General features: G+C 42.4%; 1 protein-coding gene across 6 annotated transcripts in view; it reads right to left on the bottom strand.

The window, feature by feature from the left end:
* Positions 1 to 17,666, bottom strand: part of ptprz1a (protein tyrosine phosphatase receptor type Z1a) — a 99,731-nt gene that overhangs the window by 3,137 nt on the left and 78,928 nt on the right. For 4 of the 6 annotated variants that reach the window (XM_080762515.1, XM_080762511.1, XM_080762514.1 and 1 more), the window contains 16 exons: positions 16,666 to 16,804; positions 13,292 to 13,380; positions 11,097 to 11,182; positions 9,771 to 9,791; positions 8,562 to 8,658; positions 7,994 to 8,076; positions 7,483 to 7,617; positions 6,796 to 6,930; positions 5,890 to 6,053; positions 5,059 to 5,194; positions 4,663 to 4,815; positions 4,319 to 4,412; positions 3,315 to 3,388; positions 2,729 to 2,899; positions 1,041 to 1,196; positions 25 to 167 (listed from right to left, as the gene is read on the bottom strand). In XM_080762515.1, coding sequence (XP_080618641.1) covers positions 25 to 167; positions 1,041 to 1,196; positions 2,729 to 2,899; positions 3,315 to 3,388; positions 4,319 to 4,412; positions 4,663 to 4,815; positions 5,059 to 5,194; positions 5,890 to 6,053; positions 6,796 to 6,930; positions 7,483 to 7,617; positions 7,994 to 8,076; positions 8,562 to 8,658; positions 9,771 to 9,791; positions 11,097 to 11,182; positions 13,292 to 13,380; positions 16,666 to 16,804 — 1,876 coding nt within the window. The remainder of the gene's footprint in view (positions 1 to 24; positions 168 to 1,040; positions 1,197 to 2,728; positions 2,900 to 3,314; positions 3,389 to 4,318; positions 4,413 to 4,662; positions 4,816 to 5,058; positions 5,195 to 5,889; positions 6,054 to 6,795; positions 6,931 to 7,482; positions 7,618 to 7,993; positions 8,077 to 8,561; positions 8,659 to 9,770; positions 9,792 to 11,096; positions 11,183 to 13,291; positions 13,381 to 16,665; positions 16,805 to 17,666) is intronic. The other 2 variants (XM_080762512.1, XM_080762513.1) reach the window with 2 other exon arrangements.

Here is a 17,666-nt window from a genome sequence, read left to right as displayed (position 1 = left end):
CGAGACAACGGAAGGAGGTCTTACTCATCGTGGACGACCACAGGACAGTCCCTGTTGGCGTTCTCCTCTCTGACCATGGTGAGCAGCTCAAAGGTGTTGCTGATGGGGCTGTCTGGGTTGGGCCAGCGGGGGGAGCGGTAGTGTCGGACCTCCAGGACATAGTCGTCCTGTCAACGAACAAACACACATGTATGAGTATACATTGTATTCCACTGTTTTCCGCTTTGTGTTTCTTGTGAGGACTGCGGATGAAAATATCCGGTGTATTTACGTCCATGTGACGTCCATTAATATGCATTGTCCTGAAAAGAAGCAGCTTGGACTCCTCATGCATAGAAGGAGGCATGAGGTCAGTCCGCTGCCCCCCCCCCCCCAGGTTGGCAGAGGAAGTGTAGCGCCCAGGATTACATTAGACAATTGGCACTGGGTGAAAAGAAAACTGGGTTACAAAATCGTGGGATAAATTTTTTAAAGAAAAAAAAAAATATATATGCATTGTCCTGTCCAAATAAACAAATAAAGTAAGTAAGTAGAATGAGACACATGCGTGAACAAAAACACTTTAGGGCAGTACGTGTTTCTCTAGCGGCCTTCAAAACAAAAGAAATGTGACACAAAAAAAAGTGAACCATCACTTTCAGCCATGGGTACAGAAGCTGGTATAGTGACTCTCTTTACTCTTTCGACTTCTTCGAGTGGTTGCTCTGTGGTTTGGAGAATATGGAGGTGTATCCGGGTCGGAGAAATGTAAAACTATAGAGGGTATGCGCGTGACATCATCATCAAACCAGGAAGTTATGCGGGAACGCAAAAAAGTGGCAAAAAAGTGGCAAAAAACTACTTTCTGGCCTTGACACCACATACATCCAAACAGAAAAGTCCTGTCTGATTGCATTAAATGACTTTAAACAACATTAAATTCACTTTGCCACTCACTTTGCCACTCGATCTGCCATTCACTTTATGCATGCGCATATACCCTCTATACCTGGCCTAAGGTATTCTGTATATCTACCATAATGGAGCGAATTCAACGTCACCTGTGCAGCTTCCAGGACATATTCCTGGACCACCAGCATCTCCTCGTTGGCCAGACACACGTGCGTCTCACTCCTCTGGGTGACGGTGAACGTCTCGCAGCTGATCGGCTGCTCTCTGCGAGGCCAGAAGACACACGGCTCCTCTTCTTCGTCCGTCTGACGACAGCGTGAGGAAGACAAGAAGGAGGCCAGCCACATGAGGAGATGGAACCGTGTGAGAGCAAGAATACCACCGTGTCGCTTTGCTTGTCAAAAAGAACAGATTCACAGGCTAACATCGTGTCGCATCGAAACACGTATACTGTAGCTTGTACGTAGATCTGTTCGTTTTGGCAAGCGATTGTGCGATGGACAATTTACCATTTTTTGCATTCATCCAGATTTACAGTAAGCAAGGTAAACGCGAGGTAATACATCAAATGCATTGAAATCTAGGATCAATACTGTCATACTGACCAGCTATCAGCAGTAAACGTAAACAGTATATTATAAGAAAATCGATCTGTACATTGAAACAAACAAACTATAGGATGCCAGCCAAGCCAATAAGTATAATTAAGTAAATAACATTACATTCTCTACCACTTGCAATATGAACCCTGAACCCCCCCCCCCCCTCCCCTCTTACATTGTCTAAAGGACTCAGAGATTGCCTTTTAATGCATTATTGATTTTCAAAGTGGTGTGTAATATTGTGAATTTGTCTACTATGACTGCACTTTTGGGTTCTTGTTGGCTATGTTATTTGCATCGACACGGACAGAGGAAGGTGTCGCCCCCTACGGACACTATAAAATGTGATACTGTTGTTGACAGCATAGTCTGTATAACGCTGACGAAAGCTAAACGCCGAAATGCGTACGTTGTGCTGTCTGCTCTGCAGAATACTGTGCGAATTTCTAAAATAATAAAAAAGTGCCTTAAATCAAATGACATGTCCGCGAGTGCTGGTATTCTCTCCTGGGAGAATTTCTTGTAAAGTTAACTTTCCTCGAAGAGTCGAATGTTCAAAGAAACATTAGTTTCTCTGAACATTCGACTCTTCGAGTCATTGGAGTCGTGCAGGCGTCCTTGCTTTGAAGTCAATAAGTGAACCTGGCATCTGTCTACATAACATGCTATCTAAATGACATTTTAGCCTTTGCATAAGCCTGCAAGGTCGTCAAGGCTCGACTCATATCCTCGACTAACAAGTGCTTCTCAACACAATGACGCCATCAAAAACATCAATAACAAAATGGGAAAAGTTGAGACGTATGGCTGCTGCTAAAAAATCTGCTGTTAACAACATCTGCGATTTACGTATTTAAACAAGCTTTTTTCTCTCTCTCTCTTTAGGAGCTATGTTTTTGTCCACTTCCTCAGGTCCTTCTGCTGTTTATTCCTACCAACAACAACACTACAGAAAGCAGTGGACACAATTAATGCCATAGACTGGCTATAAACAAAATGCTAGATTGGCAAAAACCTAATTGGCTGTTTTCTGTACGAGCTATAATCAACACATGTTCTTCCATTCCCGTGCTAGGGTTGGACCGTACACCTCTGCCCACATTCTTTTTACCGAGTGGGGGCCCAGATGTTCTTGTCAATCTGACCATTTGACAGGAACAAATAGTCGGCCCACAAAAACCATAGAACTAACTGGAAACTCTGAGGGTAAATACAACATGCAGAAGGCTACTGACCACGCCCTGTGTGTTTTCCATGTCGGGTGTCGTAGGGCACCCAGGTACCAGGGCGCCGGGCAGGGACACGATGACCTGGGCGTTGTGGTCCCAAATCATTCTCCAGAAGTCCTTTATCGTGCCAGGGAGTGGACACTGGGTGACGATGAACTCGTGGCTCTGCCGGTAGCCCTGCGTCAGCAATGAAAGTGTTAATTAATCAACATGTTTTACTTGAAGAAGAGAGACATGTGTGTGTTTTTGTCATACGCACATTTTGCTACTTTAGCAGATACTTTCCTAAATTCTGCTGTTGGTGACCAACATAAAACACACAAACATACATTTGAATGACGTTTGAACGAGTAGGACGTTAATTTATAAAAAAAAAACAATTGAACGATGTTCGAATGACGTTCAAACGTCGTTCGAACGTTGTTCAAACGTCGTCCAAACTCCAAACCCCAACTGCAACCAACCAACTCACACCACCTCCCCGAACACAAGGTTGCACAGACTTTGCGAGCTGCAGGCACCACAGTAACATTTCGTAGAAAGTGTGTTTCTTCTAGTTACTCGTTATCGATTGAAGTATGAATGCTCTTACTGTGACGTATGATGCATTGATGTAGTCTGATCCTTCCCCTGCCGCCGTAGACAGGCTTACCCGCGACCTCTCAACTGCAAAACACACAGAATTATTCTAAAGACATTTTCTCACACTCTCATTATAATAATTGTATCCACATCAACCATATACAGTAGTTGAGTACTGTGGTCGGCACAGTGATTTTGTGGGGGTCCCCAGATGTTTAGCTTAATGAAAAACACCATTACTGCGTAAAAGGTTACAAAACATAAAAAAATGTAAAATATTACCTAAAAAAAGAGGCAGAAATTGTGAAAATAGCTCATCACACGCCTCACATTGAGCTTGTAGATCAACTACCTGCATTTCCACAATATTTATCTGTGGAACTGAGTCAAACTAAATATAATGCCTCAACTCCTAGTGCTTGTCCCAGTTCAAATATGATTATTTTGAGAGGTCAAGGCCTGAAAAGGTTGAGAATCCCTGGGGTACAGCTCCTGCTAGGAGGAAACGGCTCTCTCTTGTTAAACGGATAAACGTTAATCCTGTTGCCTATGAGTCGTCCTGTTTACACGTCGCCGTGCGTTTGTATGGCGCTGAGTTATGAACAACTAGGGCAATAATTAGGGATGTCCCAATCACGTTTTCCCCGATCCGATATTTATGTTTGATAGAAAACCTTTATGCCATAACACGATAGTACAATGTCCCAAATCACATACAATTTCCAGTCTAATATCATGATAATGGATATACAGTAATATTGATAATAGGGATGTCCCGATCACCTTTTTTGGCTCCCGACTCGATTCCGATCATTTGAAAATGACGCGATCGCCCCCCGATAGGGACAAACCCTATAGCATAATTTACGAAAAATATGGAAATAAGAGGTTTCTTCAGGTTCAATGGATGGCCTCCACAGTTGCTGCAGTACTGTGCTGCCTCAAGGTCACACCAAACACCGAAGCTATAGGAACTAGGAAGCATAATGTGAATAAACAGAGTTTGGAACTCACCGGGTATCAAAGAGGCATTTCTGTTCTTGTTTCGGTTGCACTCTTTCAGAGCGGCAGAATAGTCACACTGTTTGGCATTGGATTGGGATATCAACTGCAAAGTGAAACAAATAATTAAACCCTAATTCATTCATTCATTCATTCCATATATTCTCCTACAAAATTCAATCTCTTAGGTCTGGTGACATGAAAAAACGTTTTGTAATTTATTTTCTTCTTATTCTTTCCCTTTTTTTCTTTCTTTCTTTCTTTCAATTATGACAATTCTGCAAAAATAATTGCGATTATCTCAAATAATTGTGATTAGGCGATGTAATAATGTAATAATGTGTAGTTCCAAATACCGTGAACTGCTTCTCTAAGCGCGTCCTCCCCGACGGCCCGGGGGTCAGGAGGTCATTGACGTACTCGTGAAGGAGACCAGAGGCCACCTCTGTCTCCGTCTCTGTCCCCAAGATGGCCTCCACTAAGGCATCGTGTATGAAAATGTACTGTTCCTGGATAAGACACAACGTATCGATAGTCAAAGAGGCTTTATTTATACTCTATGAGTCACTAACTCCGTGAAATGTTGGTGTGGCTGTTCCACAAGACTGTGCTTAATTAACAACAACGACAACATAATATAGATAATGCTATACACTGTAATGACATTTAGCCTGAAAAAACGTTACAAAAAAATAACATGAACGAGGAAAAATAAGGTTTACAAAAATAAAAAGGTAACGTTATTATGTTACCTCTGTTTGAACCAGGTAGTTCCTCTGTGTGCGGATGTGTTTGAGGAAGCCCAGGATGTTGACGTTGCCCTCGTCTCGGATCTGTTTCAACATGCTGTCCAGCACCATGTACGTGCCCGTCCTACCCACGCCAGCGCTGTAACACATCACACATGTTGTCCTGTCCACAGCAGCATGGGCACGTGCACACATAGACCTCAAAGGGGGCTTCAGCCCCTGCCCCTTTTACCCGTCTGTAAAACACAACTGCCCTTTCCAGACCACGAATGCAGCATCTGCATTTGCTACGGTGAAAGAAATGCAAATGCCGCTCCTTTCCATGCAACCGGAAGGCAGCATTCAGAAGAATTGCTTTTTTCCCCCGAAAGTCTCCTGAACTTGAACGCAGCATTTTGCGTTTAACTAGTTTGTTTCGAAATCTATGTCGTTACACCGCATCTCCAGGAGATAAAGAGTGCTGGGTTGCGCCCCGAACATAGCTGATCTACAAGCTCTCAACACGCGCTTTAGTTTCTCGGAAACTAAAGCGCTGTCCGTGGTGTTGAACAGATCTCCGATGTTCTGAGTTCTTTTCTGATTATTCGGTGAGCGCGATGGGAACATTGGCGTTTTCTAGAGCAAAGTATGGACCTCATTTTAGATCGGTAGCATTGACGCTATATGTTTTAGCATCTAAGATGGAAGACAAATTTGGATGTCACATTTAATTTTGATACCGAAAATGCGTGGGGAAATATACACTGTCTGGAGCTTATATCCACGCTCATCTCATTTTGTCGCAGCTATAAAATTCACAAAAACATAAATAAATGGAATGATGGTCCTCCCAACCTGCAGTGGACCACCAGCGGCCCCATGTGTTCGGTCCGGGCCTTGGACGACTTGCGGATGAAGGTGAGCACGGGGAGCGCGTGCTCCGGCACGCCCATGTCGGGCCACTGGGTGTAGTGGTACTGGGCCACCGTTCGCTCCGAACTGCGGCCCTTCTGGGACACCTGCAGGCAGGTGTGAGAGAAATATAGGCAACCATGGTCTATGAAAACTAGTAGGGGTGTAACTAGGGTTGTTCCGATCGGATCGGGGGAAATCGGGGCCGATCACGTCATTTTCAAATGATCGGAATCGGATCGGGAGCAAAAAAACGTGATCGGGACATCCATAGGTGTAACGATATATTTTAACAGCGATACTGGTTCATTATGGTGATGGTACGATCCAATGATTTTAAATAACTATTTAGCAAAGGAATTAAATCTGTGTGAAACATAGATAGTGCATGTTTTTTAAGGGAAAACATATGAATATGCATGGATATAAATAAGTAAACAGTGATTCTCTGGCAAACGCATATAGACAATATATTTGAACACATATGGACAAACCCGTATACCTTGACATGAACACAGAGAATACACACATGTATCGATAGACCAGGTGTAGCGATGTTGAATGGAATTGGGCTTCAATTGAAGAAATTATAGGCCCACGTGATCGCTGTAAACGTATATCTACAAGCTCAGAACGCGTCGATTGGCTTCGCGCCTGCAGATCTGCTACATTTGATACTTTTGTGTGACGCTGTAGTTATGATGAACAAATTAAGTAGGGCATTAATTTCCGAAAACACGGAAAAGGTTAGAATGTGGAGACGGGAGGTTTCTGCCCGACAGCAACGATATATCCTCCTGCATACGACTATGTGTGGTCCAGTGTCATTGTGGCCTTCTCCTCTCTGACCTTCTTGACGGAGGTGTTCCTCACGGTGAAGGTCCTCCGGGTGTAGTGGGCCAACACCTCGGTGCTCTTCACCGTCACCAGGAAGCAGCCGTACTCCTCCTGGCTCTCCAGAGGCCAGTACTGGTCACACTTCCTCTGTGGGGGGGGGGGGGGGGGGGGGGAGGAGACCACATTTAACCCATTTAGACCTGACGTCGAAATAAAATAAAAAAGTCTTCTGAAAGAATATATGTTCAATTTTCAAAGATTTGTGCCGCATTTTCACGATTTTTCAAAAATAGCAGACCTACAGGCTCGTACGAGCTTGTAGGTCTGCTAGTGTAAGTGTAAATTCAACCATTACGATGCTATCAAGGCCTGCCAAAATACATTTTTGAAGACCAAATAAAATCTTTAGTCAACTAAATCTATTTATTGACTAAAAACTAGACTGAAACTAGAACTTTTCAGATGAATAAAATGTGACTAAATGAAAGTTTATTCAAAAGCATTTTGAGATAAATACATACAATTCTCGTCGTCCTTCGTCCTTGACATGAAATAGTTTGAGCACCACTGACAGAAATATAGATTTTTCAGGTTTAAATGGGTTAAAATGAGATAATTTGAGATAATTTGTTCATTCAATAGTCCTCTGACTATACAATAGTCCCTTTCAGAACCATGCATCCTCTAACGGTGTCTCACTCTGCCTTTCTCCACCAGGTTGGTGATCATGACGATGACGCCCACATTCTGCTCCCAGACCATCCTCCAGAAGTCCTCCGTGCTGGACTTCAGAGGACCCTGAGCTGCGATGTACGACTTGGGCTTGTTGAAGCCCTGACAAGACAGTGAGACAACACATAAAACAGAGTTTAACCCATTCTGACCTGAGATCAGATTCTAAAAAAATGAAATGAAATGAAAATGACAGTTTTCTGAAAAAGCTATGTTTCTATGTCAGTCGTTCTTCGATTTTTCAAAAATAGCAGACCTACAAGCTCGTAGCGCGCCACTCGGTGGCGCGCTACGAGCTTGTAGGTCTGCTATTTTTAAATAGCTAAAGCATAACGTAATGCTAACAGAACCCCGCCCCCAAAATGGGTTAATAGGAGTGCTTTCCTCCCAGGTAGATCAATTGTGCAGCATGTTGGATTCTAACACTTGGAAAATTATTATTATTATTATTATTCATAATAAAAAAATGGTTCCTTACGTCCACATAGTTTGCGTTAATGTAATCCCCAGCCTTTCCATCTTTGTCACTCAGGGGTGACAGTCTGACTCGACTGTGGTCATCTGAGGGTGGAAAAAGCACAATATATAACACATATTTACTGTATACTGTATGAGTGAGGAAAAAAAAGTCAAATCTACTGTATTTTCTTTTGTGGTTAAGACAATGTTTTTTTTGTTTAAAAAGTTAAAGCTCTGTAATATTCTGACAGTAATCATTGCTATATATAATAACACACAAAGTATGTGTGAGTGCAAGGCCTCATTCACACCTAAAAGTCTTGTGTCTTGTCCTTGCTTAATGGCCGCCCCAATGCATTTCCAATGGAAGTCACATGGTTTGAAGAAGACAGTCTTGTTTGATGGGGGGAGGGGGGGGAAGAACACACAGGCTCCATCAAACAAGACTGCCTTGTCAAAACCACGTGACTTCCATTGGAAATGCATTGGAGCGGCCATTAAACACGGACAAGACACAAAGACAGGTGTCTTTTAGGTGTGAATGAGGCCCAGGTGCGCAATTAGCTTCTAGTACTGTGTGTACGTACAAGCTAGGATGTTGATGTATCTGTTCTTGCTCTTGTTCTCTGGGTGGTTGGAGCTGTCGGTGGTCATGCCCATCTCCACGCAGCACGACTGCACTTCCTGTAAACACAGACGGAACATGGAGAAACGTGGAGACATGGAAACATGGAGAAAAAGACAGCGCCGGTACTGGTTGATGAGTAGTACTGCAATAAGCGCAACATTATTTTATCTCTGCAGGCTAACCCCGTTACTTTTGTCTATGACGACAAATGTTTGTTACCTTTTTTCCGTCAACGAAAACTAAACGAGAACTAAGCGCCGATGACAATTGACAATATTGTCAAATCAAAGACCAGGGTTCAAATCTGAGACATAAAACGTACAGATTGCAGCTTTAACAATGACCAGTTCCCTCCGCTCTCCCTCAGTTTATGTGAGTAGATGAGGATCAGTTGGTGAGACACACAAACAGACACAACTATATACTTCATTCAACATTCATTATAACCACATGAACCCACATCGAAAATAGCTGATCTACAAGCTCACAATGAGTTGCAGCGTGTTGTGAGCTTGTAGCTTGTCTATTTTCAAGGAAGAGATTTGGTGTAGAGTAGAGCAGGGGTCTTCAACCTCAGTTGCTACATACTGTAGTTTACTACAGCATGAGTATTGATGGTTTAATTGGTTAAATACGCATCAACATGAATCCAACGTAATGATGCTGTCTATGGAATCTATGGAAAAGTTTAATCTTTAACACAATTGTATAGGCCTATGTAGTGGGGGAGGTCCCTGCTTCATCTCCTTCTATCAGCTAGCAGTTCCCAAATATTTTTGGCCGTGCACCCGTTACCTTACCTCCTGACCTCGCTGACACCCCACCCAACGCCCAGTTTCGTTGTATTTGGCCGAAAATGATACATTTGCTACAATACACTGAGAGACAAGGAGCTGCTCTATACATCTCCTTACTCTGTGTTTTACAGGAATTTGCTGTTTGTGTTAAATAACACCATGAAACCGCCATTACCCTTTTCATGTCACGCACCCCCTAGAGGGCGTTTAGCGCACCACAGTTTGGGAACCCCTGGCCGGGCTGAAAACATGACCCCTGGTCTAGAGCAGGGAAAGGGGAGGGGGGGTGTGGTACAGAGCCCTGGGGGACTCCATGAAGTATATAGAGATAAAGCATGGTTAAAGTTATCAGACAATAGATGTTGTCTTACCTCATAACTCTCTTTCAATATCTAACGGTGGCAGTGAGAATGCAGAAAGCACAGCCATGATGATGATGTTCCAATCACACACAGCCAACACAAAGAAAAGTGCAAAGAATAAATAAATTACAAGGCAGACATAAAGCTCATCAACAATTCAATCAACGACGACCGTTCTTGCCAATCAATCAATCAATCAATCAATCAATCAATCAATCAATCAATCAATCAATCAAGCAGGGTAAACATCTTGATCTAGTTTTGAAATTCAGTTGGGTTTCTTGGCAATTGCTATTTGTTTGTATCTCTCTCAATGGAATCAGTGAGGCGCAAATGTTACATAAAAAAACATCATCCATTATGAAAAGACAATATGCATTTCCAATACAACAGAATTTAGATTTTGATTAGATTTTAGGTAGATCTTTCCCCTTCAACGGCAGCTTTGAAGTGAAATGTGTGTCAAATTGTCCTTCACTGAGAAAGCCCGTGATAACAATCACCACATATAATATCATGCAACTAAAACAACTTCATCATTGCAGACTATGAGATGCACACAGAGCTCAAAGCATTAAAAGCCCAACATAATAAAATAAATCACACAGAGGGGCGCTCTTATCATCATACATCACATTCCGTGCTCAGCCAATAAAATCATCATTTAGCGCCCATAAAAATATAATGTTTGTGAGGGTCCTCCTATGTCCAGCTGTGAGGGTTTGCAAACACTGTGTTAGCACAAACATTGAATGCCATTGACAATGGCTGGCCAGCTTTGAGTGTTTGTGTAAACACAAACCTTTCGTAAAACACAAACATTGAAGACGAAGGTGAGTGAGGACGCAAATTGTGATTGGCCGGAATGAGATGATGACGTATGATGATAAGAGCGCCCCTCACTTCACACAGGTGTGATTCTTCTAATTTATTTTACAAATAATAATAACACAACTGTTAAGAGTTGTGTACTACAGACCCTGGTTCGCAGCGTTATGTTTTGCATTAAAATCCCCCATAGGCGAATCTTAGATTGCATCAATTAACCCATTCTGAACGGGAACCCATTTTGGTGTTTAGCATCACGTTATGCTTTAGCTAATGAAAAACAGCAGATCTACAAGCTCATAGCGCGCCACCGAGTGGCGCGCTACGAGCTTGTAGGTCTGCTATTTTTTGAAAAACCGACATTTTTTTAGAATCTGATCTCAGGTCAGAATGGGTTAATATCAGACCAGTGTGTGTCCTAGTGGAAACCTCGTATGAATCTGATCTCAGGTCAGAATGGGTTAAGAGGAATCAGGCACGTGTAGTAAATAAATATCTATGTAGGACCTCAAACTCCTGTGTGAAGCCGTTGGTCTGGTGAAGCTCTGCAACGTGTCTGACAAACTCCTTCACAGGAATGGCCACGTGGTCGTCTGATGAGAGGACACAGAGAGAGAGAGAGAGAGAGAGAGAGAGAGAGAGCACAGAACATGTGATCATCTGAGGGCTTTGAGGGCTTCTCAAAGTGGGTGCCGTACTAGCTCTGGTCCATAGCTCTAATGCATGCATTAGAGCTATGTTACTATCAACGTCCGCCGCTCGCATGAATGCAGACCAGCCTCTACTCTTTAGTGTAAATAAAAATAACGTTTTTGCTACTCACCAAAACAAAGGCGGGTTATGTCAATAGAAAGACTACTTTCCTTAGTGGAAGCACTCTGAGCCCCCCACCACACGTATAAACTGTACTTTTTAGCCAAAAAAGGATTTCGTTTCCACCGGAAAAAAAACATTTTTAGTTACTCCGCTGCGCCCTCTACTGATATTGCCCAGAGAACTGCCTCATAGAGGATATTTTTCCTCCGGTGAAAAAATATCCCTTTTTGGCCAAAAAGTACCGTTTATACGTGTGGTGGGGGGCTCAGAGTGCTTCCACTAAGGAAAGTAGTCTTTCTATTGACATAACCCGCCTTTGTTTTGGTGAGTAGCAAAAACGTTCTTTTTATTTACGCCAAAGAGGAGAGGCTGGTCTGATTTCGATTTGAGATTTAACATTGGAAGTCCCATATCCTTGTACTGCGCGGGGCAGAATCGTAGAAGCAGTAGAAGGATATGGATCAGATCTAGTGCCGTACGTACGTGGCACCCTAGGGTGCCTTGACACAAGTCCCAGTGGTGCTTCAGAATACTTTGATAATATTTGGAATTCAATGTCACTTGCACTTTACTTACGTTGTTTTCAGTCTACAGTCTCTTCACCAAATATAGCAGATCTATTCTACAACGCGCCACCTTGAGAGACGCGTTGTGAGCTTGTAGATGGGCTATATTTAGTGAATGTTCCCCCCAGAATAGGGACGCAGGGGTTCAAGTGGTTAAAGTACTGTATAACGATTATCAATTTCAATCTGTCCTAATGGAAAACGGATAATTCTCCCAAGTTTTCCTCACTAGTCCGTAGGTACCCGTTCGAATATATGCATATAATGTGTGATATAATAGTTCATAATTATTATTGATGTATGTATTTTGAGGTGTAATCAGTCTCAGAGGCACCTGCCCGTCGGGCAAGTAGTACAAGTACAGGAAAGGTGCAATTCTGGGGAAATTGCATTCGGAAATATAGGCCCCTCCCACTGATTTTGCTAGCCAATTACAATGTCAAGTCACCCCTGTGATCATGTGTAAGTCATTTGGAGGGGATTTATCCCACAAAAACTAAACTCCCTCTGCCAACCTGGGGAGAGCAATGGACTGACCTCATGCTTCCTACAATGCATGCAAGTCGAATCTGCTTCTTTTCACCTGACAGGGGGAGTTTCCCCGGTTGGACGTACTGTAGTGCGTGGAAGGAACACGTTATTCCAACCAGTTTGTTTCCCCTCAATCAGGCACCCCCGGCTGGCCAGGGGGAGGCAGTATAGACACCAGGATTATGGAATCATGCACAATGCATGGCACAAGTCAAATAACTGCTTTTAGACAATTATATAAACACAATGGACACAAGGAATTGACATGCAGGCCCTCACTTATGTTGATCATAGGAAAATTACCATCAGGGATGCATAGGAGAATAAGGAAGCAGCCTGACTCCGCGGACATCTCCATTGCAGGCGCGTGGCGCGCACCGCTCTATACCAAACTAATTTGGCATTCCGGCTTACGGGTACTTTTAAACTCCACTATCCAAATGTGTGTCATCAAAATAGCCATTTAGGGGAAAGCGTGACAATATGCCCATGACCACACCTCTAGGCGCAAATACCGGTGTTGGCATAATGGACAGCGGGTGGCGCTGGACCAAAATACCATTTTGGGACAGAGCAAGCTCCTATACTCGTAATTTCCGGGCAGCGGCTGACTTGCGGGCAGTGTCGCGGGTAACGGCAGGGACGAGAATAGAGCCGGTAGTTCCTTATTGCACTGTTTCCCGGCCAAACACTTGGGTTGGGACCCATTGTTGCGGCCAATGAGTTATCTATGTTTATCTATGTGTGACCAAATACCCTAAATTACCCTAAATCAGAGTGAATAGTTACCAGCTGTGAACATGGCTGCCGGGGGAGAAGATATGACTCTGGGTGAAGTGCTGTCCTCAATGTAAAAGTGGGCCGTCTGGAAACAGTTCCTGTACAGAAAAGTAAAGTAATTAATTATGCTACATATTTCAGGATATTAAGAATCAAAAGGCCAATCACGCTAATGTTGTTGTTTTAATAATGATAACAACTTCAGTGATGCTTGTGAGACGGGGGCTGCATGGTAACGCACACCTTCTCGTATAACTAGTAGTTTGATATATTAGCTCCTGGAATCAGTCAGTCAGTCAGTCAGTCAGTCACACTCACTATACAAAAATAGCAAAACTATAGCAGATCTACGCAACAACAGAACGTGTCACTTTGCAACACATGTCACTTTTAGATCAACACTTTACGATATGACTGCTTGAATCAGACTTTTTATTTTATGTCAATTCCTTGTTCCCTGTAGAGATTGAATATATCACTACTATTTGAGATGATCCATGGCCAAATAATTCATCTTAAATGATTTCACTTTATCATAAGACATGTAGTGTACATCCAGCCTATAGATTTACAACCAGATCTGCAAACAACACCCCTCTCCTCCCCCCCACACCCTAACTGACCCCAAAATGCACAGCTGTGAGGTGGTCAAATGAGCACCGTGACACAGTCCGTCAGGGGGGAGGGGAGGGGAGAAGTAAAAGGACTCACAACAACCACAGGATTAGTGAAGACACTCGGCCTCCTGCCACCGTTCATCTTACAAGACACTTAAGACACTGACATGATTTCCTCATAAGCGTGTGTGTGTGCATCAAGCGCACGTCTCTCCCCCAAAAAAAAAAAACCCAACACCCCCAAGATGACCCCCTCAGCACAGGGTTAATTAATTCAAACCCCAACCCCAACCAAAGTTATATTGTTCTCTAAGACGTGTCGTAATCCTTCAGGGTCAAAGATGATTTGAATTGTATTCTTCTGATGCCGCGCACACACACACACACACACACACACACGCACACACACACACAAAGACTATGGCGCACTTTCTTCTTGGCCCTAAGCCATCAGACTTAATTATACCCGTATACTCTAAATGTACTTAAAGTACAAAAAGTAAAAGTAAAAATGTCCTATTTCAGTGTTCTTTGACAGAAAAAGAAGAAGTAAAACTCCTTAGACTCGACGAAGGTCTTAGGACCGAAACGTTTGCTTTTTAATTGCACTTTGAGCACAGAGCACTTTATGAGCATGATAAAATAAAAGTTTTACTTCTAGTTTCTATACAGTGAGCGAGTCTTTTTCTGTCAAAGTTTCCCTTATGTTTTTGAGACCACCGCTACCGTAGTGAAGTTCGAAAGAAACAGTTTTCTCAGTGCTAAAATGTATACAAATCTTTTGAAAATAGTGTACGTATACAGGGATAAAATGGTTAATGCATGTTTTGTAATAATAATAATAAACATCTACAAAGTAACCTTGTAAGGTCCTCCACTGCTGACCTGCTCGATATGCCTACAATGGTTTATAAAAAAACATCCCGATGGTTTGGAATATAAACTCCCATTATTACACCTAAGCCATGCAGGCAGCCTCCGTAGATAGCTCAAGACCTATTTCTTCACACTTGCTTTTAGTTGATTTTTAATTTAAAAGCTTAGGGGGTTTTTTTTAAACACATTTGAGACTGCTCTTTACTGTAGCTGCTGTGTTGTGGTTTTTTAGCGCATAGTGCATTTCACATGCCTTTTACTTGGTAATTGGTATTGTTGAGAAAAAGTTGAACCATGAACCTTGAAATACAACAGCCCTGAAGCATTATTATGGGTCATCATTTGTATTGTGTGTCATGTCTCCACCTGGTGTACAGTTTGAGAGATGCATGTACAGTCTGTTTAAATTATATTCCATGTGACAGTATGTGTTATAACTATTTGGAATATAGTTATTCATATTTCACATTTCATTTCATAATGTTTATAAAAGCTGTTTATTTCACATTATTATTATTTACAGTTTAAAAAGAACCAGTTGGGACTAGTTAAAAGGATTGAATTGATTTAGAATAGCTGTTTTCTGTTGCTATATTCAATTCAATCCTTTTAACTAGTCCCAACTGGTTCTTTTTAAACTGTAAATAATAATAATATGAAATAAACAGCTTTTATAAACATTATGAAATGAAATGTGAAACATGAATAACTATATTCCAAATAGTTATAACAGTATGTCCTTGATTGCATCTGTGAAGTTGATGATTTCACAGTTTGATTACTTTTTCAATCATAGTGAAAGGATTATTTATAATCTATCTATCTATCTATCTATCTATCTATCTATCTATCTATCTATCTATCTATCTATCTATCTATCTATCTAGTTAGTTAGTTGCTGCGAGAGTGAGGTCTAGCCAACACCAACTCGGGATTCCTGGATCGCTGCCCTCCACAAATTCCTATCCAACATCAGGTTGTTGAGCTCTGCAGTGTTGTCAGCCAAGCTGTCGTGCCGCAGCACGTCTACATAGGTGGTACGCTTCTTTCCCCTCCTGGCTTTGCCCTGGGTTGGCTCCCATTACATAGAGTCAATTTACTTGCCTCAAGTTCTGGGTGCCTGACGCAGTGCCCTGCCAGTCTATCTACTGTATCTATCCGTCAGAAAAACCAATATGTGTCCTTTTGGAAGTCAATAACAAACGTCAAGGTCCTCGTTAAATAATGTGAGTCACAGACTGACAGCACAAAAGGCAATTCCTGAAAGGACCATTTCCAAAAGAAAGTTCCAACAACAGACGCCTGTGTCATAGGCATAATACATCAGCAAAGTGATTAATAGTTTGCCACAGAATGTGTGTAAATGCACATGCACACACACACGCATGTGCAAAATCACCGTAGTATACAGAACATAATATCTTTGCAGACCTGTCTCCTATACTTGTACAAAAATAAAACTACTGTTCACCTGCCCATCACTGAACCTCTTAATAAGACTCTAAGCTCTGAACAAACCATGAATAATAAAACACACTGAAATAGACATTGTGGAACTGCAGAAATAGATATACTGTAGCCTACTGCAGATATACTACACATACAGTACGTATACAAGCTCCCGGCATGTCACTTCATGCCACGTTGTGAGCTTGTACATCTGTGTTTGAAACATTTTTTAAATCATTTAGATTTTCTTTTCCTCTGGGGGGGGGTCCGTCCCAGGCTACAAAACATTTTCCGATTGGGCCGTCTGCGGCCAAATACATATCAATGTGTTGGTCCTTGGCACGAACAAGTGTGAGAACTATAGGCCTATACTGATTTAGAAGGCATTTATAGAACGGGCCTCGGGTCATATAATGGGAGTTATGAGCAGTGAGCGTATACCTCCAGTAGATGAGAATGCCGACCAACACGATGAGGCCCAGGAACGTGAAGGTAGAGACCACCGCCAGGGGCACCACGGCCTTCTTCTCCCTCTCCCAGACCATGCCAACCCTGGACTCATGGCTGCTGTTACTGGCCTCTGGATATAATAGTAGGAAGAAAGGCGAAGAAAGGCTAAATTAGAAGAAGTTATCGTGATGTGCGATTGTTATCGCGGCACAAACATATCTCACGTCGATAGACCCACACAACAACAACGCAACATGAGTCACGACCCTTTCAATTCACCCACCTTACTTTGACGGACACCAACAACGGTGAAAAATGTCAAAAGCACTCGAGGGCAGCGGTGCACAGAGAAACTCAAAAGATTTTGAGCTTTTGAGCAGAAGCAGCGAAGAACTAAAGGTAAAAGCAAAGAAGCATACTTTCATTCTTAACCGAACACGACCTCAGTGAACGCGTCGATTGTTGTTTGCAAACCAACGAGAGAGAAAAGTACGTTCTTCGGTACAGCGAGTACGGATTAACCTTGACTGACAAGCTTGTTTCTTGAAACTTGCCATTTCTGTGCACAAGCAAGAGTTTGATTCTGAAAAGCTCCGTTATGATAATGGTACTTTATACATGCTTGTTGCGTTCCAGGACAAAAAACGATATAGCCTTTATCCATGCCCTGAGTGTCAACACCATGAAGAATACAGAATGTTTCATTGGAAGAAAACAGCAGACATTGTATACACTGTATACAATGTCTGCCGTTTACAGTAGACTACCGTATATATACCATAGAGGTTATCTTTCCATCCATCCATAGACAATCAGGGAATATGTCATCATAGTTGAAGCTGGAGAAACAATATACAGCCCTTTGGCCTTTGGGGGTCTAAGGCAGTGGTTCCAAAACATTTGAGCAGGGACCCAAACAAACAACATTTCTTTCTCATTCATTTATGGAACTCTTATTATTATTTATTAAATAGTTTGGAAAAGTGTTGTAA

Source organism: Protomyctophum bolini (genome assembly GCF_963924005.1).
Source record: "Protomyctophum bolini genome assembly, chromosome: 4".
In the NCBI taxonomy this organism is placed as follows: Eukaryota; Metazoa; Chordata; class Actinopteri; order Myctophiformes; family Myctophidae; genus Protomyctophum; species Protomyctophum bolini.
The sequence above is the reverse complement of the archived record's forward strand: the minus strand, read 5'-3'. Positions and strand labels throughout refer to the sequence as shown.